This window comes from Athene noctua, chromosome 1 (genome assembly GCF_965140245.1).
Source record: "Athene noctua chromosome 1, bAthNoc1.hap1.1, whole genome shotgun sequence".
In the NCBI taxonomy this organism is placed as follows: domain Eukaryota; kingdom Metazoa; phylum Chordata; class Aves; order Strigiformes; family Strigidae; genus Athene; species Athene noctua.
The window spans coordinates 45,713,576-45,741,134 of NC_134037.1; the positions used below are offsets into that span (position 1 = coordinate 45,713,576).

General features: G+C 38.0%; 1 protein-coding gene across 5 annotated transcripts; it reads left to right on the top strand.

Moving 5' to 3' along the window:
• On the top strand, positions 1–27,559 carry FHL5 (four and a half LIM domains 5). Of its 5 annotated transcripts, none has more exons than XM_074922993.1 (7): positions 28–87; positions 2,976–3,130; positions 18,432–18,613; positions 20,887–21,061; positions 23,400–23,569; positions 25,553–25,739; positions 26,914–27,559. In XM_074922993.1, the coding sequence occupies exons 3-7, from the start codon at positions 18,437–18,439 to the stop codon at positions 27,063–27,065; spliced, it is 861 nt and encodes a 286-aa protein (XP_074779094.1). In that variant the 5' UTR covers positions 28–87; positions 2,976–3,130; positions 18,432–18,436; the 3' UTR covers positions 27,066–27,559. The 5 variants fall into 5 exon arrangements, with proteins under 5 accessions (XP_074779103.1, XP_074779094.1, XP_074779084.1 ...); XM_074922983.1 differs by having other exon boundaries at positions 2,976–3,111; XM_074923011.1 differs by lacking the exons at positions 28–87; positions 2,976–3,130 and adding exons at positions 11,059–11,107; positions 11,502–11,536.

Consider the following 27,559-nt stretch of genomic DNA (forward strand, 5'->3'; position numbering starts at 1 on the left):
TGAATGCTTGTTTCTGTGAAGACGTGTAATTATTTCTTCCTTTATTTTGCTGCACAAGTTACCAAGAGAAGCAGCTTAAAACCAAATGTGAGTATTGAGGCTCTTTTCCATTATTTCTTTATCTGATGATGTTTAAATGTGGTAGTATACAAGGTAACTAATTTAACATTTTGAGTAAGTAAGCAGGAACTTTTTTTTTTCAGACACAAAACTGCTAATTTAATAAGATGCAGAATTCTACATATATCACTTTTTTTTCTTTTGTATACCAAAAGAGATACCACACATTTTTGGATGCAATTGTTTTTATTTTAGTAATTGGCTCACTCATTAATTTACAGGTAGATTGAGGCTTCTTTTGTAATGAGATGAGGATTAATTTTGTCAAAGAACAAGCCAACAGAAAAAGTATATGCTGTTTGCTGTGACATTTGAATCACCATTTTTATTTCTTAGCAAGCTTTCATAGCTATTTGCTATTGCAAGAAAACTTTCTAGATAGTGTCCTTTCTGATAAGGTAAGTCAGTTATTTCTAGTACAATTAATTTTAACACCTAGCATGGATTGTTCTTGCTTTTTTTTTTTTTTTTTTTTTTTTTTAATAAAACCAGTTTCCAAGCTGGTGTTTATAGCAATATTTTGGCTTGCTATAAAAATCAAGTATTATCTCCAGATTCTCTGTAAGACACTTGTTTTATCTTTTAGCTATCACATTTTCAGGATCATAATTTTGGTTTGGAATTTGAAGACAAAGAGTATACCACTGCTTACTGAAATAGTGCTGGAAATGTGTGCCTATATTGCAGAATATAAGAAGTGTGGATAACGATGGAAATACTCCTTAAATTAAAGTCTATGTATATTAATTGTACTGCTACCTGATTTCATGATAGCAGTCTTTTTGATAATAAGTTTACAATTAAATTTGGACAAAACTACTGAATATAATTTCAATAATATGAATGTTTGAAAATGTATTTCTTTAACTGTCCCTGTTTTCAGAAGATCTGATTTTATATCTAGAGCTGGGCACAAAATCTCTTACATTTAGAAAACAGGTTTTGGATGCCTTTTTTTGTTTGTGGGTAATATTTTCACCCAGATTTTTCTTCTGCTTGTGTGAATAGTTGACATTTCTAGAGTATTTTAGCAGAACAGGCTATAACAGTTTTAATATATTAACATTATAGCAGATTGCTGATGGTCTTGCCATGTCGTTTTATTACAGTGTCACAAAAGTCACCGGTTCAAAGTTTTGTAATTGGTAGAAACTTAAGATGGTATGCTAACCTTGTGAGATTAGAACAAAATGAAATCAAAAGCTGCCTGGAAGAGATTCTGATCAGTTGTGACCTGTGGTGTCTCCACGTTACTGCAGGCAGACATATTTTATGAAGTGTATGTTCTTTGTTGACTTGGTAAGACGTGTTCTGTGGACTATATACCAATAAGGCCAGCTTTCTTCATTTTTTTCCATATCTGAGTTTTACTTCTCAAAAAAAAAAAAAAAAAAAAAAAAACCTACCTTTCAGAATTACCTAACCATGCCCAGACAGAAAGAAATGTGAAAATTATAACCAGCATACCTCAAAATGTCAAGCGAAAAACAGAGGGTGAAATTCTGACCATGTTCTAATGAGCAGTCCCCCTGTCAACTGAACAAGTTCTAGATGCTGTTCAGGCTTTTAGATCACCTGAGGAATAAAACTGACCTGAGATTTTCTGCACATTTCCCTGCCAGTTAAGGGTAAGATGATGTCTTATGACTATTTCTAGGATGCTCATAAAATTAATGTTTTCCAGTTCAACTGTTCTATTAAAAACTCTAGAGCCCCAAGTTTGGAAGTTGGCATGGCAAAATGCTGCCGATGCTCTACTTGCACTCCTGCAGCAGAATTCATTCTTCTGGGAACAGGGCGTGCAGCTCCACTGAGAAAGGAGTCTGTGAACTCCTCCTTTCGTACATTTGTATTTTCCTGTAAAATGTAAGAGGATGGTTTTACAGAAGTATGCAAGCATTACTCCAAAAACACTGATGTATTAAAAATAAGTTAATAAAATTCTATAGCAGAGGTACAGTGAGGGACAAGACTGTTACAAAGGCTAACTAATCTCCCTTGGTTGCCTCTATAATGATGGCTAATTTAAGTTTCAGCTGTGAATTGCCCTGGAGAGGAATTTATGTCTCTTTTAACTATAAAAAGTGCCTTGCTCATTAGCCTCAGTAGGCTTACGTTAGCTTTTGTGAATATCCCCATTCTTCTCTGATATTGTGCAGCATACATCAGCTATCATCCCTTTTTGTTTCCCTTTCTTAGACTCAGAGTTTTCTTTGATTCTACTTCATTCATGCCAGTAGGTTACTTTTCTTCTCAGCCATGGTTACCTTTGAGTTTGAATTTTTCTAGGTCTCTATAAGGGTTGATAAATTCTTGCACATCTCAGCATATTATGGATAATGGATCTGAACAGAGTGCCCTAGTTCATTGCTGGCCTCACTCTTAGATGCTTGATAAGTCAGAAAAATACTCATTTTTCTGTAATGTGTCTGTGCATAGATAGCAGAATTGATAGAAGGAACGACCTAGTGAGAGCACGGCATAGTTATTGACAGAGCACACGCACAGGAGACCACAATTCAGTCTAGAGTGACCTCTAGCATGTTGTTCTGTGCCTCAGTTCCCCATCTGTAAACCAGATTCGTTACATTGGAGAGAAAAAAATGAGTTCAAACCCATGATATCCAAAACTGTCTGGAAACAACCCAAATTCACTGGAAAATCCTTCATAACTAGGAATTCTCTCAACCACTGTAGCCCTGAGAGGTCTGACACAAAACTGGAAAAAAATTCAACCCCAAATATTTTATGTAATGTATAAGAAAAAAACTCAGAGTAATTAAGGATAATTGCAAAGTTCACAACTGGAATATTTTATTGCTTCAGCTAATTTTAGAAGTGTTTTCTACCTCTAGCACTGGAGATTGACCACCGATAACCTTCGTAAAGTGCTTTTGCCTATCTGGGCCGGTGCCATGGACACAGCCTGATGAGCAGACCCATCTAATGGCAAAGGTGTAGCCACTGGCTTTGCTTCGTCCCATCCTCCAGGTTTGCTCTCTGACCTTGTGTGAGTCAGTTACTTTTTGCTTTGACAAGTATTAACCTTTTATGTAAACAAGTATCTCACAGCTGTGTTTTAGGATTACTTTATTATTGTTGTTAGAAAAGCATTCTGAAGCCTTTGAAAGGAAGGCTGTAAAATACTTCAGAGTGTTAGGTTATAATTCTATTTATCAGAAGCCCAGAAAAGTATTAGGTATCTATTTATTGGGAACCCAATCTTCCTCAAGTGAGCTCTTCAAGTTTCAAATTCAGCCACATCATGATTCATTTATGTATTGTAACATGCAAAATTGTGGCATAATTAGAGTTCTGTGAGTCTGGGTTTCTATTTGCATGAAAAAAAAGGAAAAGATTAGAGGAAAAACTTTCATGCTGATCTAATTGTCAATCTTTGTTTAGCTTGGTGCTTGAAAATTGAAGACATTGAAAAATATTTCAAATTGAAAACTCAAAACATTTTGGGGTATTTTAAAATACAGTAGCAGAATTCTTAATTGAATTACTTGCTTAGACTTTTTACTGAAAACATTTACTGAATTTGACATAAATTAGCAAAAGAACTTGAATTGTATTTGTTCCTTAATGCAGTTTCTTCTGCTGCTTACCACTCTCCTCCTCCTCTGACTGACCTTATCCACCACAACTGGTCAGAGTTAAGGACTCTGAGCATCCTCCCATACTGAAACCGGTCAATTCCATTCTAGGTTTGCAAAGATGGTTGCTACGTGTCAGGCTTCACATCCTCACTTGAATAGACTTTACGAGTTTCAGTGGACTCATTGTTCCACAATACCCTTGAGTTAAATAGCATGTTCTCTAAATGTTCCTAAATGTTAGGAATTTCTTCATTCTTACCAAATTTCTTCCAGAATTCTAATACTTTACTGATGTTTTTTATTTCTCTGATACATATGTTGACTATCTTGGGTGTTCGCATAAGCTTTCCTTTAATCAAAATAGAGCAGTCTTACACTGGAACCAGCTTTTAGATAGCATGTATTTATGATCGTAGAAAGAAATCCACTCTGAAAGTCATAGTGCCAAAATCAAAAAAAAGGACCTTTTCACATGCCAGGACATTACAAAAATCCCAGCAGGGCAGTAACTGAAGGGGCAGTAACCTCACATCGTAATAAAGACAGACGGAATACCATGGTCTGCTCATTGCAGGATCTAATTTTAAATCATAGCCACTTTTAGGAAGATAGACTATGTTAATATAGAAAGATGTTTAATGTCTGACACAGAGATTTTAAGGCTTAAGGCAAATATTAGGATACCCAGTCATGTAATTGTTCAGCAGACCTAATACCCTAAGTAGGCAAAACAGGTAAAGAAGGACATGAGCAGAAGCCAGGGCTGAGTCTCTCTAAGGACTGGTCGATGTGGCTGCTCACAGTACATGAGGACTGAAGTTAAAACAGAGTTGATGCCATGATATGCTCTACCTTATTTGACAGGACATTATCTACTCAACTACTCTAGGTTCAAGAGGTCTTCAATTAACTTTTTTTTTTTTTTTTCTGGTTAATGGATGATGCACAAAGCCATATATTTAAAGAAAAGAAAAAACAAAAACAGAAAACCAAAGCCAACTTTTTTTCTGTAATCATCCTAGTGACACTCCGTTATTTTTTCTCCCTGGTAGAGGACAAACAAGAAGCCGAAGACCTCTGTTTCCTGCCCTTTCTGCCATCAATTCCTCTCCTAAAGGGGTTCACTGACCTCAGAAGTCCTTTCGTCTCCTAGAACTGAGTTTTTACATTGTGAGTCATAGATCCTTTTGCTGTGTCAGAAAGAAATGTGCTGGTATACTATCAACAGTGAACACAGGACATGTAAAAGAATGTATTTACCTGAATATTTTATCTTTTTTTTTTCCCCCCTAGCCCAAAGACTAGCAGCCTGCCCTTAACGTACCTGCATGGTTAAACTAATAAGGTTTTCCAGTTTTACAGTGTGTTTAAAACAAATAAGGTGCAGAAAATAAAAGGGAAAAGACACTCTGCTATAATTCCACATCTTCAGTAAAGTACACAGCTGAATTGTACTAGTTTGTTACTGCGACCTTGGTGCAGGTGTTGAGAATTTGTAAATGAATTGTGCCTAGCACTCTGGAATACATATGAGGACACTCAACCCTAATGTGCAGAGTTAAAAATCTTATCCAGAAAATCTTAAATCACCTAGTTTGATATCTGTGAATAGAATGAAATTATTTGGCTACATTCATTTACATACATATGCAAGTATTCCTGGAGTCCTGTTCTAAGAGAAGCACCTTCACAAAGCATTAACATTAAAGATGCTCATTAACACTTAGGGGGAAGCAGAAGTAAGTTAAATAATTCTGCTTAAGAACAGCCACAGTGTAATTTCACATTGATTGGTTGCTGTGTGCTTTCCTGGAAACGTTTCTTGCCCTCTGTCTCAGTTATATTGTATAACCAGTTCATTACTGTAAAAGCTGTAGAATACAAAGAGTATCTACCACATCTTTCAGGTTTTCTTCACTACACTGGAGTTTTAATGGTCTGTCCACCTAGAAGATGCAATATAAGCATAAGTCTTTTAATAAGGCTGTGTTATTTTTGGATCCCTGTATTCCAAAGATTGTGCAATTGCAGAAGATAATTACTGCTAGATATCATAGCAATGCCTACCGTGTTAATTGTCGGCAAGAATGCAAAGTTCATAGGTAGTCCTTGCTTTGAGATCAGGCTGTTGCTAACTCTACTCAATGTTTCTGCCCATTCCTTCTCTCCTTGATCTTGCCTCTTGGGCCAGGATCCATGTTGAAGACCATTTTCCCTTGGGAAGATCCATGGGGGCACATCATGCAGTTCCTGTACACGAAGAGGAAACTGCCACAGCAGTGATCTCCCTAAACAGCTCACACAGAACGTGAAGAGAGGGTATATATCCTACATTTGTAGTTGTCAACATTTCTTAGACTGTATACAGCAGTGGCTTCAGAAACTAGGATTCCTGTGGGTGTAATAAGCAATCCAGGGCTTGTCTACAGAACCATATCATCTCTGTTTTCAGTGAAAAGTTTGGTAGAAGGTGGCAACCAAGACTGATGGAGCTCTGCAAGCAATAAAACTGGCCATTCATTGAGTCTACACATCTAAATACCTGGGAACAATGATAACTGATGTAGGGATCTAACATACCAATACTCTGTACATGTAGCCCTTGCTTCTCCTAAGCTGTAATGCCACCTAGCTCATGACAATCTTTTAACAGGGCTGAGATCAGAAATCTTTACATTTGCTTCATTTTTCTAAAGCATAATATTTTTATTACAGAAGTGCTGCAGCTCAATTTATTTTTTTCCTCAGAAAACTAGGTCAGGTTGGCACAGTGCAATTGGGAGCGAAAAGGAGAAGGCTGTGACACTGCAGCAGATGCTTTATTACCACTTGAGGGATTTATGTTTGGTTTTGGGGGAAGGAGGTTTTTTTTGGTTTTGTTTGGTTTTTTTGGTTTTTTTTTTTAAATAGATTAATGAAAATCCTTTCCAATTTTAGCTTGCTGCTAACATTGCTGCTGCTGCTCATCTTATTGCTCATTTTATTTCTCAAAGCAGTTCTAAAGTAGGTCACAGGCTCTTAAAGAATCCAACTAGAAAAAGTTATACTGCATAGTCAGTTGTAGCTTTTTAGGTTTTTTAAAAGGATTTTAAGTCATGTGATGCACCCGTTCTCACAAGACAGAGTACTCTTTATCTGCCTTTCCGTCCCTGAAATAAAATGTAAGGGTGAGGGAAATCCAGTCTCTGTAGTTGATGCATCTGCAAAGACAAGAAATGGCCTGTTTTTTATTAAGATCTTAAAGATTGCAGTCAACATCAGCATTGCCTACTGAAGCTCTGTTGCCTCTTGTTAGTGGCAAGGCTGTTTTGTTTCATGGCCTGTAAGCACTTCACTCCCTGCTGTACTGCAGGCATCATCTCCTATTGCTATTGTTTTCCCCAGAAAAACTTTCAGTCCCAAAGGCAGGCTTGTGTCATTTCCAGGTATATGTGTTCCTGCCCAGTGGTATTAGTGTATTGCTAAGATGCTGCTGTTTCCCTGGTGGACTTCTGCTCAGCTGTGCAGGCATTTTAACTTCTGTGCATTATATAGAGAGGAATCAGGAGGCAAATGTTTGATGTGCAGATGCTGTTCTAGCAGATTGCTCAGAAGTGCTGCTCTGATTTGCACACTGGGCATGAATCACAGAATCGTCTAGGTTGGAAAAGATCTTGAAGATCATCCAGTCCAACCATTAACCTACACTGACAGTTCCCAACTACACCATATCCCTCAGCGCTATGTCGACCCAAATCTTAAACACTTCCAGGGATGGGGACTCCACCACCTCCCTGGGCAGCCCATTCCAACACTTAAAAATGCCTTCTGTAAAGAAATGCTTCCTAATATCTAGTCTAAACCTTCCCTGGTGCGACTTGAGGCCATTACCTCTTGTTCTGTTTGAATATTAAGCTCTTAAGCCCTTAAAATACCCCCAGCAGCTTTATCCCTGACAGGCATCATAATTCAGCTACAGGATCCAACTGAGTCCACAGAGAGAGCTGGAAACTGGCCAGGTGAGTACTAGGGGATCCCAAGGCTTCAGTGGCATCTCTCTGCTCAAAACACAGGAAGGCAGCCATTGTCAATTTGTTCTCTAATTACAGAATCACAGAAAGAATCATGTAGGTTTGAAAAGACCTTGAAGATCAGTCCAACCATTAACCTACACTGACAGTTCCCAACTACACCATATCCCTCAGCGCTATGTCAACCCGACTCTTAAACACCTCCGGGGATGGGGACTCCACCGCCTCCCTGGGCAGCCCATTCCAATGCCTAACAACCCGTTCTGGAAAGTAATGCTTCCTAATATCTACTCTAAACCTTCCCTGGAGCAATTTGAAGCCATTACCTCTCCATTGACTCACTGGTAAAAGCCTCAGATCAGGACTTCAGCATATGTCTTAATTTGTAACTTTTACTTAAGTACTTTTTGAAGTATTTTCCATAATTAGGGGTTTTTATGTGAGGGTGGAGGCAGGAAAGGCAACTGGAAAAAAACAGGCAGAAAGGGTAGTGGGGAAGACTTTGTATTCATTGCCAGAAATCAGCTGTGAAATCAGCTGTGACCTCAGTGATCTGTTGTCATCCTGACCAGTTCAGCCCAAAATATTTAATGTTTCTTTTTCAAAGACATTTAGTACTTGCTGGGTTGTAGGTTGATAGAAGGAAAACACATTAATATTTTCATGCAAGTAGAATATATTATTCTCTAGATTCCCACCATTTTAATTGAAGAACCTGTAACTCCATTTAAATGTCCTACCAAATTTCTTCCCTCAAAATGAGAACACTGATTCACATATTTTTTCCTAGAATAAAAGCTGTAAAATTGCTTCTTCAAATTAAATTTTAACTGTATATCAAAAATTAAATTTAAGTTTTTACTATAAATTTTTCTGTTGAGAATTTAAGATCTTTTTTAGACCAAATTTTTCAGTCAAATTTCACATTGCTGAATCCTACTTTTCTAAAACAAACACATTTTTAATGAAGTGGGTTTTTTTAATTCACAAATATTTTCTATTCAAATACATCAACATTTTAAAAATAAAGGTGTTAAGGCATTTTGGATCAAGCTTTTTCTTCCAAAAATACCCTGATGAAATAACTTTTATATTCATTTTCAAAGCTTATAAATGCTCAGGTTTCAGAACATGAATTTAATTCTCTAAAAGGCACTAAGAAACTTTCATCATGAGCAGGTTGTTGCCTAGCCATCTCTTGTACCTGCTGAACTGAAAAAAAAAAAAAAAAAAAGATCAGTTATAGCCATTTTCTCTTGCATAGTCTTTAAGACATCACAGAATAATTTTCAGATCTGCTTTCCCTGCTGAGTCCTGGTAAGGAATGTATTTAATGTAGATGTCAGTGCCCCAAACTCTCCTTTATTCCTCATTGTTCTGCACAGGGCAGTAGCTGCGTGGCAAAGCAGAGCACTGCCTACATCCTTCTGAGCCAAGTCACTGAAATAGCCAAAATTACTGCAGGCATCCAGACCTTTACATCTCTTCTGTAGCATGGTCTGTAACACTTAACAGCAGCTTAAAATTTAGAATGATCACTGAGGAAAAGTTTTGACTTGCACCATCCTGCAACAACAAAAATAACAAAATCTTTACTGTGGTAAACCAGACACCGCAGACAAGCTGGTAAGTCCTTTCCATCAAAAAGGACCCAGCTTTTGGGCAGTACTTACCTAAGTATCAGGATGGTTGACTAAGGACACATTGATTGTGTTTCACACTCAGTCACAACACAGAAAATAACATGTGTGTGTCTTAATTTCACACATGACTGGGAATTGAGAATGTTGAAAGTGATTTATCCCTATGGAAATGCTGGATCTATGGAAACTGGTTTTTTTCTTTGACAGAAATTTTCTAAAATCACTAGTTTCCTTTGCTCTTTCCTCTGTAACCAAATTCATGCAATTCCACTGAATATATTTCAATTGAGAAGGATTTAGAGACTATGTTTACCAGATTTGAAGTATCAGGAAACATTGAAATTAATTGTAAGGAAGAACGTAATATGCTTTTTTAAATCACTTTTTTATTATCTTTGAAAATATCTTTCAAAATCTCTGCTCCAAGGATATATACAGCAAAGCTCTAAAGCATGCATTCAGCTTCAAGTATGTAAATATTACAGCTGAAAGCAATAGCCATTTAGACTATGTGCATATCTAATTTAGGAACGCACAGTAAGTCATCTAGAGGAGACCTGTTTTGTTGTTATGGGAATGACCCCACTCCTGCTCAAATGCTTAAAACAAAATGCTGAGGTTTTGTGGACTCTTTCACCCCCTCTCTTATCATTCAGCAGAACGGTTGAGGTGCATGGGATCTGTGGATATCATATAGTCCGACTGCCTGCTTAAGCAGGATTACTTAAAGCAGATTGCCTAGGGCTATGTCCATTCAGGTTTTGAATATCTTCAAGGATGGAGACTACACAGCCTCTCTGGGAAACCTGTGCCAGTGTTCAACCACTCTCACAGTGAAATGGGTTTTTTTTCTCTTTAAATGGAATCATTTGTATTTCAGTTTGTACCAACTACATTTTCTTCTGTCAGTGGGCACCACTGAGAGCGTGGCTTCCTCTTCTTCATTCCCTCCCTACAGGTATTTGTACACAATGATAAGAACCTCTCTGAGTCTTCTCTCCTCCAGTCTGAACAGTCCCAGCTCTCTCAAACCTTTCCTTATAGGAGAGATGCTCCAGTCCCTTAGTCACCTTTATGGACATTTATTGGACTCGTTACAGTACCTCCATACCTCTCTTGTACTAGGGAGCCCAGAATTCGACCCAGCACTCCAGATGTGTCTTGCTAGTGCTGAGCAGAGAGGAAGGATCACCTCCCTTGGCCTGCTGGCAATGCTCTTCCTAATGTCCTGCAGGATGCTGTTGGCCTTCTTATATGGAAGGGCACGTTGTTCGTGCATGTTCACCTTGGTGTCCTCCAGGACCCCCAGATCCTTCTCTGCAAAGCTGCTTTCCATCTGGTTGTCCCCCTGCATGTGCTGGTACCTGCAGTTATTCTTTGCTGAACTTCATGCAATTCCTCTCACCCCACTTCTCCAAACTGGCGAGGTCCCTCAGGATGATGGCACACCCATCTGGTCTGTCAGCCACTCCTCTCAGTTTTGTGTCATCTGCCAGTTTGCTGTGGGTTGGAGATGTCACATCTCCAGGCCATTAATGAAAATGTTGAACGCTATTGGTCCCAACATCAACCCCTGGGGTACATCACTAATGACACTATTTTAAATTGTCTCCTTTAACATTGTACCTAGAATTCACTAATGATTTCTCATCCACATCTTAGGCTCATGGATGCTTTGCTTTTGGAACTTGGACAGCTGAAGCTAATCATTTTAAAACTGTGTAAATGACTTGTGAGTATATAACTGACCAGCTAATTTGGGAATACTTTATCATATGGACCTTTCGTACCAGGTGCAATCCTCAAACCTGTTTTATCGTTGAATATAGAGAGTATGAATAAGAATACTGCCAGAATTTTACATGAAAAGGTACAGCAATGCACAGCTGAAATATTTCATTGCTTCATTTGATTCTATAAATCTGAGAGTAACAAGAAAGGAATGAGCCCCATAATGGACACAGGAGAAAATTCTGGCTCTATCAGACTATGTGAAAACCTGTAAAAAAATGTGGGTAAGAATGATTTCAGAAAAATAAAATAAATTATCTAAGCCATAGCGTTAACCCTACTTTTTTTTTTTTTTTTCATGTACTGCTGCTGGTGAAAATATTGATGACACCCAGGAATCTGAGCGGATTAAAAGGTTTTGTATTCCTAGGTAATAGCTTGGGAGAGACTTGAATCGATACCGAGCACTCCAAAGTCAGTTTGTCTCTACTTAAACGTGGAGCTGCATTACTAACCAGCAATACTGCTGATCAGCCAAGCTTGTTGTGTTCGGAATAATAGGGCCAGTTATTCTGGACTGGAATCTCTGGGCACCATTGTAGCACTTGTATTAAATGGTGAATTGCACTTCCTGACTCTCATATGTTGCTTAGTTAAAAAAAAAAAAAAAAAAAAAAAATCCAACAAATAATCGAGGTTTAGTTCTGTAGCCAGTTAGCAATTTTTCTTTTCCCTTCTTCCAAAAAAATCCAGCTTTCAGCTACTGCATTAAGCATGCTTATTTCTGACCCCTAATTTCTCTGTACAGTGGGTTTACTGTGATGGTAATTCTTGAGCTTCACTAACAAGGTTTACAATAGAGGAAGAATATCCATTAGGAGAGATGCATACAGAGCCGTTAATTCGAATTTGCCAACTATATATTGTTCAGGCTGCTCTCAGTAGCAAGTACGAGTTGTATTGGACAAGTTGGATGTCACTGGTGAAAGTTCTGTGGATTAATCAGTGATGAGTGGTGTCCCTCTGTATTGGGACTAGTACTGTTTTAATATCTTCATCAGTGACATAGACAGTGGGATTGAGTGTACCCTCAGTAAGTCTGCAAATGATACCAAGCTGAGTGGCGCAGTCAACATGCCTGAGGTAAGGGATGCCATCCAGAGGGACCTAGTCAGGCTTGAGAAGTGGGCCCATATGAACCTCATGAAGTTCAACAAGGCCAAGGGCAAGGTCCTGCACATGGATTGGGGCAACCCTAGTATCCGTGCAGGCTGGAGGGATGAAAGGATTTCGACAGCCCTTCAGATAAGGACTTGGGGGAACTGCTGAATGAAAAACTGGACGTGAGCCAACAATGTGCACTCACAGCCCAGAAAGCCAGCCATATCCTGGGCTGCATCAAGAGAATCATGACCAGCATGTCGAGGGAGGTAATTCTGCTCCTCTGGTGAGACCCCACCTGGAGTCCTATGTTCAGCTCTGGGGTCCTCAGCACAGGAAAGACATGGATCTGCTCAACTGGGTCCAGAGGAAGCTGCAAAAATGATCAGAGGGATGGAACACCTCTCCTATGTGGAAAGGCTGATAGAGTTGGGGTTGTTGAACATGAAGATGAGAGGGCTCTGAGGAGACCTTATTGTGGCCTTTCAGTACTTAAAGGGAGCTTATAAGAAGGATGGGGACAGACTTTTTAGTAGGGCCTGTAGCAATAGGACAAGAGGTAATGGTTTTAAACTGAAAGAGGGTCGATTCAGACTAGACATAAGGAAGAAATTATTTACAACAAAGGTGTTGAAACATTGGAACAGGTTGCCCAGAGAGGTGGTGGCTGCCCAATCCCTGGAAACACTGAAGGTCAGGTCGGATGGGCCTCTGAGCAACCTGGTCTAGTTGAAGATGTCCCTGCTCTTTGCAGGGGGGTTGGACTATATGACCTGCAAAGGTCCCTTCCAACCCAAATTATTCTATGATTGTATGAGTCTATGAATTAAAGAAAATACCTAGATTACCACAGGGGTAACGGAGCTAGACTATTCCAACCTCCTCTGTAGTTAGTAAAGAGAGTTTGAGGGACATAGACTAGACAGGTCTTTTCTGCAACAGCATTTCTATATGTCTGTACCACTGTGAATGCTTAGTTGACGTACTTTCACTGCTCTAATTTGTTCTAGGTTGAAGTTTAGGTAAGTAGTACATTATGCTGTACTGGAATAAAGGAAGAATTTAGATGACTACACCAACATTTGAGTTGGCATGCTATAAACAAAGCAGACAGCAATACCAGTTAAGGAGAAAATTACAGAATTCCTGAGATCTTCGATCCCTAGTTAAGCCAGATGTCTTTTATGCTTGGGTTGTGGGGTGTGTAAACATGGTACAATGCAGTATGGTGTGGTTACTAGATCAGCCTCTAGATGAGCTGCTTTGCTTAGACAGTCCATCAAAACCATGTCACTTGTGGACCTTGAATCAGTATAGTCAGACTGTTACAGCACCATCCTGGTTAGAATCCGTCCTGGCTACTTAAAGAACTTCATCAGTGAGAGCTCTGTGCCTACTCAGATGCTTCCAGGACCTGAGTATTACTGTGCTGCACCACAGAGATAAAACAACTTGTTCAAAGTTAATGGCTGTCTCTCTGATTTCCTATAGACACTTGCTTTGACTTGATCTGTAATATGTGTCCTGGTTCCTATTGCTTCTTGACCCATTTTTAGAAGAGTAAAAATTCTAGTACCCTTAAGCACTTGAGTATCACTTAAAGTTATCACTGGGAAACTTGCAGTTACTCTAAGGGAGGGAAGAGACAAAGCAAGAGTATTGCCAGTGTTTTGAAAATATATCATACATTTACCTTATGGTTTGGGTTTTTTTGAGGTGTCAGGACTTTTAACAACAGATTAAAACCTCTGGGAGGTAGCAGGCATCCAGAGAAATCAAGAAACATTGTTAGAAACTTATTTTTAAAATAATAATATTGTTAGAAACTTTTCCTTATAATGGCTTATAATTAGATTTATAATGCAGTTGTAACCTTGAGTCACTAATGTATTTTGCAAATGTATGTGATGAATTGTTCAGCAGCTCTCACAAAAAAAAAAAAAAAACACCCAAAAATAACCAAAAAATGAAGTCAGCAAATTAATGCAAATAAGCAAAACCATATTCCAAGATAAAAGCATGTACTTGACTGAAAATAAACAAGTGTCTGGGGTGGCTTGCAGGGGTGTCCCCCTCATAATAGATCAATTTGTTTTTCTTATCCTTCAGTGTTGTTGCAATGATTTATTTTGCCATCATTTTTCTATCCTTGTGCCTCTAACAAAGCCTTATTCCAATCATTGTATGTTCTTAAACAAAACAAAGATGCTGTTCAATGGCAGTCTTATTCCACTTGGGAAACAGTCCATTAGAATTGCCATAAAGAAAAAGATAAATTATTTTTACATGTATGTTTAGATCTACATGCATATATATATATATATATACCAATCTAAGTTGTATTAATGTTTCTTGGCTTTTTATACTTATACAACATAAGGGAGATTACCATACATTTATAGAAATTGTCAAGATAAATTATTAAGAGATATATTAACATTGTGATTGTGCTTTTTAGCTCAAGTGAAAAAACAAATATTCCTTTCCTGATGGTTCCACATTTATCACGTTTCACAGCTTCACAACTATTTTCTTAGAGCTTTCTTTACTGGAAGACTTCTAGTGCTCTGCAGTTTGTAGGAAACCATTTGACTCTACAGAAAGTCCCTCTCCTAATTTGTTGAGGTTAAATTCTATCTTAATCTGCTGGAACAGCAGGCAGACTAGCCAACTCTGTTGTTTTATTTTCATCTGCTTTATAATTCATACCATGACACTGCTGTATTCTTGAATCTGACCCCAGGGACTCCAATTGCAATATCCTCACATCCTTGGCAACATCTCTCTGCACCCCCTTGGACTATGCTAACACTACAAATGATATCATGTATCCGTGCCTACTAGATACATAAAAAACAACAGTATTTAGCTTTGCTCCAGTTTAAATAACAAAACCCTCTTTTCCCAAGGAATTAAGACATTGCAGTCTTTCCCTGTGCCTAGGACACGAGTTAGCAGCTGGAATGCTAGTGTCAGCGTTTCATTCCATGTGAGTGAATAGCATCAGACCTCCAGAGATTTCTTAACTGACCTTCAAAACACAAAGTCTAGCTTCCAGCAAACTTAAAGTAAACATATTTCTCTAGAGATTAGGATCAAAGCACAAGAAAAACATTCTACTTAACTATGTGGTGCTCCTACCATTACTTATTTATTGGAGCAAGGGTAAGTGGTTCTGGAGGAGACGAGATTCACTTATTTTGTTGCATTGTCTAATGGTAAAAGTAGTACACAAAGGTTATCCAGACCTTTGCCAAGAGATTTTCAAAAATCATCATTCTTTTTCATACCACTGCTGCTTCATTCCCAAATATGGTGTTATATCATCGTGGTCAAACTCTGAAAACTTTCTCTAAAGCAAAGCCTTGGGCAACTTGAGAATTTTACTAGAGGAGCAGCTCAAGGATACCCCCAGGCTTTGACTCTGGTCTTGGGGGTAGTCTTTTAATGTTCTCAAGAAACCACTGTCATCTGTAAAACAGGAGTAATGGCACTTTGCTCCCATATCCATATAGGTTTTTAGAAGAATTACACTACAAATTCAGAAGCTCTGAGGCATTACAACAGCAGATCTTGTTTGTGCACATAACCTGGGCTTCCCGGAACTGATTGGCTTCCTAGGGAAAAACAAAAATAATAATCAAGAGAATAACTTTTTAAAGAAAACTGAGGGATATGCAGAGGTTTTGATGACTTAAAAGCCTATTGCCATTCATTAGAATGAAAAAAACAGAGACGTATCTGCAGATATCTCAAGCTATTTGTTGGTGATCTTTATGCAACAAAAAGCACCATAAGTAAGATAAGTTCTTCATGCATGACCTGTTAGAATTTTGCTATTTCCTTTTTTAGGCTGAGATGAAACTGTGTTAGGAAGCTGAGGTACTGATTCAGCAGGGAGGAGATCAGAAAGGTGGTTCACTCAGGGTTACCCTCAGAGGCAATTCATAACTCTAATTCCCACAAAAAAGGAATGAAAATTCTTCTGAAATCCAATTGCAAGCCTGTCCTATGACCTTGAATACGGAGCCCAGTTAACCACAAACATTCCTTTATTGTTTCCCTACCCACCAGTTCATACTTCTTCTTCAATACTGAAGAAAATGAGCAAAACTTAACTTTGACTTTGCCGATGACTATGTAGTGATTGTTCACCAAATGCACTGTGTTGTCACTGGATTTTATGTCATGTTGTGTAAATGTACAAGCTGTTGTATGTTATTTGCTCATATACATGGGTCCATTTGTTTCACATTCAGGTCTCTATTTGATCTTAAGGAAATGGAAATCCAGATTCAAGCCCTGTTATAATATTATTCCACATAAAATACATCACATATTTTTAAGCAAGCATGTTTCCCAGTGATCTGAGTTACAGATTATTTGATTTCCTTACTACGCCCTGTCTTGGCTAGCACAAAGATTTAGGGCAGTCAGAATTACAGTAAATCAACTCAACTCAAAAGATTTTCAATTTACAGGAACAACAAGTTTTCCATAGCTTGTGCCAAATGATCAAGTCATTACCTTCTGTCTGAAATTAGCATTATAGCCTCTCTCCCTGCCCCCTTTCCACTGTCTTACTACTATCTCTTCAGGAATAGATCAACAAATGCTTGACCTTATGCACTGGTGCCAGTAGAAACCTGCAGTAATTGTTCCTTCTCATAGTTCAAGCAATCATTTCGGATTACATCTCGCAAAGCAGAAACACAGAGAAAGATTAAATGCCTTTTTAAAACCATAGGTTTAAGACAGGCAGTGACTGTATAAAAACAAGTACGAGGGAGTAACTAAATGGACTAAATGTAAACTAGTCCATTTGTGATGGTTAAGCACTCCCTCGAACCTTGTTCTTCATATGCTTTCTTCCCTACTCTCAGGCTTTGCATCTGGTTAAGGTAAACTAATTTGCATTGTTATTCAAAGTGCAAAGATTTCAGCTTTCCAAAGTCACTGATATGTAAATATTTTAGTAGACCTTCTCCAGTCGTTCTCAAGTCCTCTATAATTTATGATTGCTGGTGCTGGCTGCAGCTACACTCGATGAGTTTAATGAAGAGTACAATCCAATGAGTCCAGCAGATGTTTCTGGATTTATTTCACTGGGAACTTTCTGGATTCTTCTTCCTTCATTCCCAGAAATGAAGACCCAATTTTAGCAAAGCACTGATGATCCAACCAGCAACAAGAAGACTGAAATAAGTCTTCATCTCCACAATCCTTAAAATGTTCGGTATTGCAGATCTATAAGCAGCTGAGGTTTGGATGCTTATCCAAGCCTCTTTAGCCTGGAAAACTGAAGGGTGGGAAACTCATACAATTGGCTCTCAATAGATTTGTGGTATTTCCTGCACTTGTCTGACACAAAATATAATGTGTTTTACAGTATTTTGGCACTGCCAGCATGGAACCTGGCAATAAAGACATATTTAAGCAAATAAAATTATTTCCAATAACAGCAAGAGAAACTTTCTTTGAGCTATAATTTTGAGTTATGATTTAGCTTATTTATGTTTATATTTTGCTCTTTTTCTATCCAAGGGCATTTATGTCACTTACATTGCCACCAAATGTTAGCAGCACAGCTGGGATTATGCAAATAACAGCCATAGAGTTTGGAATCCCTTTTCTTCCTTCTGTTGGGTCAGGTAGAGGTGGGGGTATTTTGAAAAGGAAGGAAAGAGCAGAAAGGCAAGAATGGCAAGAGAAAGCCAAGAACACACTGTAAAGTGCTTGCCACTTCTTTTTGGCCTTTTGACTCCACAGCTGGTTTAATTTTTGAATTATTGCTTCTATCTCCATTTCCTGATTTCTGAATAAACCATGCCTCACAATCCAGTACATAATGCTCATAATTCCAGTAGTTGGACGTAGAGAATGTGAAGATGGCTTCATTTTCAGGTATCTGACCTATCAGTGTAAATACCATCAGATTAAGCTGAAGCAACCTTCTTGCTCCCCACTATGTAAGTAACACAATACACGGTATATGTTGTTAAAGACTGCTATTTTATTATGGAACAACTCAACATTAGAAGTCTAGAGCACTGCAAATGACCAGGAAACTTCTGTCTTAACTTTCACAGGTAAAGCAGCATTACTTCTTATCTGAGCAGGCAAACAGTCATCCACTGAATTGCATGATTTTTCCATCTTTCCAGATCACATGGAGAACCCCACCAGAATGACCAGCAGCCACACAGACTGTCATTACTGCCTGCAGTCTCTTCGTGGAAGGAAATATGCATTAAAAGAAGAAAACGCTTATTGTGTTACATGTTATGAGAGCCTATTTGCCAACCCCTGTGAAGAGTGCAAGAAACCTATTGAGTGTGATTCCAAGGTAAAGATTTATCTTTCTCTTCTTGTTCTTTGCTATATTATACACAAATCCCATTTCTTTTATGGCAGATTCTATATCCAACCCTCTGCATATCTCTGTACTGGTGAAGAGACCTAAGCATAGCCATGTAAATCCACACGCAACAAACAGTGCTATTTTCCCAGAATAGGAAAATTCTGGTGCCAAAGATTAGGAAATTTGCACATACATGTACCTCAAACATACATCAATGCTGTATCGTATGTGTGGATGACAACAAGACTCCATCCTTCACTTCTAGTCGTTCACTGGCTGCAAAGAGTGCACAGTGTTTGAGGGATGGTAGGGTGCTGGTGTAATTCAGTGGATCAGGTTGAATTACACTTCGGAATTTCTGAGAGGTGTCTATTGAAAAATATATTTTGAGTATTGCATAAATTACTTTTACTATAGGTGTCAACATGCAGACGCCAAGCTGAAAAGTAACCATGTTTATAATTTTTATGTTATTCCCTCTGTCTTTTGGAAATTAGGTATATTTTAATTTGGAAATTAATTTTAACTTAATTCCATGCTTACCTTGTTCATCTCAGAGATGGCAAGTTAGTGGCAGTGTTTCTGAGCTTGGCTTCCCTTTCACCTGTCCCATTTTTCAGAATGTTAATTAGTAATATGAGTCCCTCTATGGTCTTTGACAGGGTTTCCAGTACTCCATACTTCAATTTAAAGTCTGTACACTTGACTTTGAATTTTAAGTTCAGATGAAACCTATCAAAATGCCTTTGTTTTGCCAAGTTCAGTTTGTAGTTTTCACCTTCTCCCTATGCTCGCTTTGCCTACGTTCTTTTGAAATAAAAGGTCAGCAAGTTATTAAAATAAGCCTCTCGGGAGGCATCCCTGGCCAAAGCACTTCATGGTTTTCAAAGCACATTGTCTGAGTACAGCTCAGTACTGTAGAGGAATCATCCAAGGAAAATGCTGATGTGGATGAAGGCACCTCTCAAACTCTCATCAGCACTTTTCAACAGCAAACTTGTACACGTAGAACCAGTCAGGGTGATCTGGGGAACATGTGCTCTGAGCTCACGAATTTCACTTTTAAAATTGAAAATTAACCAAGTGGCAGGACTACCTATGTCAAAGATCATTAAGAAAAAGTCATGTCTTTGGACTGAATGGAAGGAAAAAGGGAGAAAAAAGCAATAGTAACAAGAAAGGAGTGCAACAAGCCAGTGTCAGTTAGAAAAGTGACCCACAGAGATCAATAACTGGTTGTACCACCTCTGCCATGGTGCTACAGGTTGGCTCTTTCCTCTGCTTCTTACCCAGTCTTTGCCTCGGGCTGCTCTGGGGTGATAGCCTACTTTCTACAAGGTTCACAGTGCTAACTAAAGCAAATTAAAGTGGTAGGTGCTCAGCACCTCCTGAAATGAAGCATGGTATTTATTTCATTTTTAGCCCTTAAAAGGGTGGGGATCTGACAAAGAAGAAAAATGAGATTGGATTTCTGCCATTTTGTGCTTCTTACTTATAAAGAAGACCTGGAAGGGTCTGGTTTATTTTTTAAGGTGGAGGCCTTTTCTGGAAGTGCATTTTTACCTTGTTTTTTTAACCTTGGAAAAATAAAATGTGCTGTTAGCTCTCTTTTCTGAATTTTTAGGTGAGGTCTCATGCATATACTGTTAGCTGTTTCATCCCCTAAGCCTGCCAAGTCTTAAACAAACATTTTTCTGCCAAGTTTTTAGAAGGAGTTATATTAGGTGTAAACATAAACAATGTTTTTTTTAATAATCTTCCTAAGAATCATTTTGTTCTCAATGAGATTTTAATTGCTTGTTTTCTGCAATAATGTGATCTTTCTTTAGTGTTATGTAGTGTCAGCTGGAATAGAAAGTAGTTACATTAAAAAATACATGAGATTCATTTCAACGTCCACAGAGAATGCACTTCTTCTCAGGTGGCCTGCACACATTAAAAATGTTGATCATTGTATCCCCTTGAAGGCCAACTATAAAATATAAAATTATTCTTCTAATAAAAACGTATCTCTCATGTTACATAAAGATGATTGCCTGTGCCAAAGCAGCTCCAAATGGCCTCTGCAAGAGATCTACAAAATATACCGATACAGTGATGTATATCACCTCCGAGCACACCTCCCGCTAGATGCACATGTCATCACTTCAAGTCACCGTTCCAATGCTCTCCATTTTTCACTTTATTTCTGGGAGGAGCTGAGGGATAAAAGCACTATAAAGAGATGTCTCCATTAACATGGACCTACTTTCTCCAAGGATCTGGCCTACAAAGGCCGCCACTGGCATGAGGGGTGCTTCAAGTGTGCCAAATGCAGTCGCTCACTGGTGGAGAAACCATTTGCTGCCAAGGACGAGGTCTTGCTGTGTACTGAATGCTACTCTGATGAGTATTCATCTAAGTGTTTCCACTGTCAGAAGACCATTATGCCTGGTAAGACTTCAGTGAAAAATTGAACTATATTTTTAATTATAACCACAGTCTTGAATAGCTAAGCTACAAGGTCCTTGACTTTCAGGACAACTTTCAGATGACTACTTCTCCTTCGTGTGTAGTACCCTCCCAGCAGTGAAGAGAAGGCAGACAGATACCTCTGGTCTAGCACCGACAGGGCTTATGAATCCTTATAAAGAATATTAGAGTTCAAAATAGGGTTAAATGTGTTGTTAAATGTGTTCATGTTGAGTCCCTGATTCTGTTGCAGTTCTTAGGAAGCATGACCCACTGTGGGTGTAGGTAGACAAACAGGGCTATATCGTTAGCAGGACTTCCAGATTAGACAAGACATCTGTATTTTTGTCCGTCACATTGACCAGAACTTGAGGTCATGTTCTTGATATCATTTCTTTCAGTCAGAAATATTTTCTGTTTTCTGTGTTCAAATCTTTATCAACACTTTTGCTAAAAAGAATACAAGTACATTGGTGTTTAAAATAGGTTTACTTCCTGCTATTAGCAACCTTAAAAATTCTGCACTTTCCACTAAACTGCTTCTCAGCTTTTGCAAATGAGAAGGACATCATCTAGGCCTTTCATTGACACCAGTAAGGCTCATACAACAGAGAAATTGCCCAAAAACTGACTCTGCAGAGGCATCTGAGAGAAGCCACAGCACCATAAGTGGCAAAATGAAGCAGTTTCTTAGGAAAATGGGTCCCGAACTTTTGGAACAGTGAACTACTCTCAATGTTTGAATGTTTTTACAGATTACATGTATAACTCAAAATAACAGCTGCAAACTATCTGCCATGGCCTCATGACTACTAGTTTGGGAATCTTTGGCCAAGCATATCAGGAAATTTTGCAGTGACATAGGAATTTTATTTTTCTGTAGATCTTAACACAAAACAATAATGTCTGGGCTGTGCACAATTATTGTCTTATTATAAATGATAGGTTACTGATGTTGTGGTTCAACCTGCAACACTGCTTTGTATTTTTAGAGTTTATTTCCTTCTTATTACAGGTAAAAGCTGTATTAGTAGAAATAAATGATGTGGCAATATAGTTGTGTTCAGTTTAAGGATGATATCTTGCTTAACTTTTATATAGTTTAAAAATATGTAATCTAATAAGCATGCCTTACTAAATGTGATGAGAATAGTACTGAAATACACTCAGGACTGCATTATTATCCTCTGGATATCCACCGTGCAGATTTTGTCTCAGAGTCTAACAGACTAAATCCTTGCAGCAAGTGCTGAGGGTAAGAGTAACACTGCAAATAGAAAACTGAAGTGGCATGGGAATTCCAACCAGTTTCTAAATCACTAACTTCTTAGTTATCAGCTTGCTACCTCTGAGTTGAAAAGACCCAGTAAGCAAAGACAATGAAGTCAGCCTTCTGATCACTAGGAGGAAGCTGCAAAGCTTTTATATTTAAATACAACCAGTAGTTTCTCTCCACTAACCTCACACTCCAGGAAACAAGTATTGCAGGATTAATCAGTTGTATCAGCAATCCTCTTCTTCATGTGGAAAGGATGGTAAGGCACCTGGCACCTCTTTTTGCAGTCTGATGCTACCAGCAGGGGAGGATGGTGGAGAGTCACTGCAAAAATCATTCTCAGATATACATGCACACCTTAGACTTACACATCTACATTAAGGTGTACAGGGCACCTGTACACAGAGCTAGGAGCTCCAAAACTCCTCTGGCAGACATTTAACTGAGTGACTTTCTGTCTTTACGCTGTATCAGAAGCATCTAGTAAACATGATGAAAAGAACCATTGATCTAGGTCAGAAATTATGAGCAGTGTAGTGTGCTTTATCACAGAAAAGGTATTTGCTTTTAAAAACTTGACAGCTTAATCTGAATAAGATAATTAATTCATTTATAAGTGAAGAAGCCTTAATTTAAGAAAGACAAAAGCAAGACATTAATAAATGTATTAAACATCAAATCAATCTTTAATTTCTAAAAGTGCTGTGTACCTGAACATTATCACTGAGTTGGCTGGCCTGAGAGAAAATCTGAGCAACTGAAGCCTATCACAGAGAAGTAACCTTAAAAGATTCATATAAGGACAGACTCTAAAAATCACAGCTTAGACAATTTAGAACGTCTTTTGCCAAGTGATCACATGGTGCTGAATGTGTTCTTGAAATTTCAAGTACATACTTAGAAACTCTGTTAAATTGAGGATAATTGCTTTCTTGGGTAATCTAATACTGAGATAGAAGATTAAAAACAAGAGTATTACCGAGGTTTAAAAATTTATGTTAGAAGGCTGTATCTGGGGGGATTGTTCACTCTGGGTTTTTGCAGGTTCCCGTAAAATGGAATTCAAGGGAAGTTCCTGGCATGAATCCTGTTTTGTTTGCCAGTATTGCCGGCAGCCATTGGGAACAAAACCATTGATCACCAAAGACAATGAGAATTACTGTGTGCCCTGTTTTGAGAAGCAATTTGCTCACCATTGCTACTCTTGCAAAAAGGTAATGGAACACACAATGAAAAAATTTCTCTAATGAGGCAGTATTGCTCATCGGAAGGGGCTGGATCATGTAAAATGTCTGGTGAACTAAGAGTAAGAACAGGGTCTTCCTTTTGGCATCAGACACTGGAAAGCCAACTATGACAGTGTCTGCTCTCCCCTCTAGTTAATATGAATCTAAACCTGGCTATATTTTAAATAAACTTATTGACCAAAACAAGTACTTTGGGTTTCTTTTGTTATTATGATTTGTAATAAAGGTTGGATTTTTCACTGAAAGTTACTTAAAACCCTTCTTTCCTGATAATCTCTTGTTTTGCCTTGATAAACATGCCTCCCTTTCCAACATTTTCCAGATATATTCACATGCATAATAAGCCACCTAAGCTTCACACAAAGCATTCACAGTCCTGCCTGTTTTTTTTCTTGAAATCTATCAGGCAACAAGCAGATTAACTAATATTCAGTTATGATAATACTAGTTAAGAGTCCCAGTGTTTCAATACATGACACTTACTCTGTCAGTGCCAGAAAGCTTAATTTCAAATGAATTTTTCCTTCTGCCTCCAAATACAAATAAATCAATTCATCCCTCCTCAGTTTCTCATGTTTTAAAATTGTCTCTGGTTGACAAAACACACAAAGTATTTCACTACTCTAATGTGATACTGTTCTCTAGGGAAATGTTTTAAGTTGCTTTTTATGGCAGGATTTGACTTATTCTTTACTACCTGTACCATTCCGGAAGTAATTTTTTTTTTTTTCACTTCATCAAATAATTTATAATTTCTGTGGTTATTTAATGTTTATCTGTAAACCTCTACTTCTAACAAAAGCTTTTAATTTAAGAAAAATCTGCTCCCTGTTTTTTTCTTCAGTACTTAAACTTTAGAAAGTTCTCTAGTAGAGGCATTGCATTTAGCAGCACTTATGTGAAATCAGGATTTTCTTCTTAAAAATTCTAGAAATGCAAAAAGTTTTCCCTACGTAATAGCTAAAACAATTTTACTACTTAAACTTGCATGAGTTCCCATAAATAAGAACTAAGCCCAAAGAGATTAAATTGCCAAACTGGAGTCCTGAATAAGCAAATGATAGTTAGAAGTAGCCCAATACTGGAATGCTAAGGGGATTGGGAACTCTTTAAATTTTTTTATTGCCTGACATCACTCAGTATATTTCTTTATTTTTTCTGAAACTGTATTCACCAGGGAAATTTGATGATGCCACTAATTTTACTTAAGTGTCTCCAACTTTTTATCCTCCTGTTCTAACTGCATTCATTCATTCATTCATTCATTCATTCATTCATTCACTGGCATGCATGTGACTTGACAGTAGAATCACTATCTTACAGCTCATCTTTACAGAAATTTCTTTGTACAGTCTTTCACAACTTCTGTGAAACCAGCTCTTTACCAAAGCCCTAGAGCAACTGGAAATTTCTGTCATCAGAAATAAGCAATGGAGGGCTGTGAGAGTTGCAGGGAACGAGAAGTTTGACGACACTGATAAACACCATTTTTTCTTCTCTGACAGTCTAGATCTCCTTTCTGTCTCACTTCTGTTTCTTTACTTTCTTCCTACTTAAAATATTATTTCAGTTGTGAGAGAAAAATGCCATTTCCAGTTGGAGATTAGCCATAATCTCAGCATGAGTTCTCTCATCCACTGTCAATCACTGAGAATTGCTCTTCTGAGACCATGTCTGATGGTCTCAGCCTTTATCCACATGTATAATAGAAAAATTTCCTAAGATAACCTGTTTATTACAAACCATGAGATTATCATATGATAGACAATTGAGAATAACAAACCAGTGGCATGTTCAGCTCAACTAGAGTTAGTCAAATTGATATTCCACATGAAAAAGAGTTGATGTCACCGCACTATCTTCTGTTGTGCATATAGGAAGAGAGAAAACAATTAGAAGGACTTCTGAAGGAAGTTTCATTGCTCTGTTTCATTTTTGTCAATACATTAGGTAATAACTTCTGGGGGAGTAACCTACCATGACCAGCCTTGGCATAAAGAATGCTTTGTGTGTGCTGGGTGTAAAACCCAACTGTTTGGACAAAGATTTATTTCCAAAGATGAGGATCCATACTGTGTAGACTGTTTCAGCAAATTGTATGCTAAGAAGTGTGCTGCTTGCAAGAAACCTATTACAGGTGAGTCTCATATTCTAGACGGGACTAGACACTGATGAATCATCAGTCTCCTCTCAAAACAGACCTTTAGAAAACATTATTAAAAGTAGTCCCATCATAATGAAAGACTGAAGGAGTTAACTGCTAAAGAGACACTCTCTCCATCACATGTAACATATCTTGCTAGAACATAGTGATCACACATGTTCCCTAACTACTGAGGAGTTGTTTTATGTGACAAAAGGAGTTCCTCCATTGTTTGATTTAGTGCTTTCTGCACTGAAATTAATCCTTAAGAATATAAGGAAAGGCACTTTCTGGCTCTTCCCAGAACATTACACACAAGTCCCTTGTGTCTGTAATGTCTTCAGCTTTGTTTTTAAATGCAAATGTAATCAAACTGGACATGAATTAACTACCTGCTGGTAAGGCACAGCTGTCAAATTAGAAAGCTTGCCAAATGCAGCAAAACTCTATTGCATCCATCCTTGTATACTTAGATGATTTATAATTAGACATATATGTCACTAGTCTATGGTAGCTGAAGTTTTCTGAGAGCATTTGCTGGTGTTCTGCACTCTACTTCTGTTATGTGTGGACTCAAGTCTTGAAAAGTACTGGCCGCTTGCTGCAGGTGCATGCAGCATAAGTAAGTGGACAAAGAAAATAATGAATACCCAAAAGAGCATGATTTTACCAAACAAACAAACAAACAAACAAATCCCAAAAAAACTCCAAACGCCAAAGCCCTCCAATATTTTATTTCAGATACTCACGCTAAGAACATCGTAATCTGGTAATTTCCAAAAGACTGCATCTTGAAGAAACATAGGTGGAAATAACTAAATTTCACTCAGTGTTATAAGAAACTATAAATATCAACACATTGAAAATAATTTTCATGAGAGTTTGTTGGGAAGATCAGCAAACCTGAATGGGCATTCTGATAAACTAATTCTGTTCATAATAGGATATGAAAACAAGCGACTTGTGGCTTTGCTTAAAATATTTTTCACCGTATTTAACTTTTAAGGTTTTTTTACCTCAGGATACTTCAGACTATGGATTTTTGTTCATTTGTTTGTTTGCTATGTGAATGACAACCAGATCACACGTCAGAAAACAATCTTTTGCATTTCTGGACAATGTCCAGAAAAAAATGAATTCACATTGTCTTTCTCATAATCTCTTTCAGCTCTCGGAGGTGCCAAATTTATCTCATTTGAAGAGCGCCAGTGGCATGGGGAATGCTTTAACTGTGTGAAATGCTCTGTCTCGCTGGTGGGCCAGGGATTCCTCACTCGGCAGGATGATGTTCTTTGTCATGAATGTGGCTTTGCTTCATAGTTCAGTGGAGAGCTGTACAGCTGCATTATTCTTGCTCTGTAACGATGTGCTTCATTACTCTGCAGTAAGAGAACCATATAAAAGGTATAACAGTTATTTAGTCATTCAAGTAACTTTTCAACAGCAGTTTAATTCTATCATACTTCTCAACTGCTTATAGAAAAATTTAAACAGCCCCATACTGGTTAGGAAAATAATGCAGAAAAGGTTCTTATACATTTAAAATCTGACTATAGTATGTTTCTCCTTGTAACACACTGCACTCTGCTGTTAGAAGCTTAAAAATTTACACTTCATCTCCCATGAACCAAGGAGGATTGTGAAAAGTCTGTATGGTGTATAACTAATGATGGGCCATTAGCACTGCTTCACAGATGCACACCTTGGTGTGGAGAGCTGGGTACATGCATTTTTCTGTTGGATCATAATATTGATGAGAGCTAACTGTAAATATCAACTTCCTCCATACTTTCAGCAAAAATGGTGCTGACAAA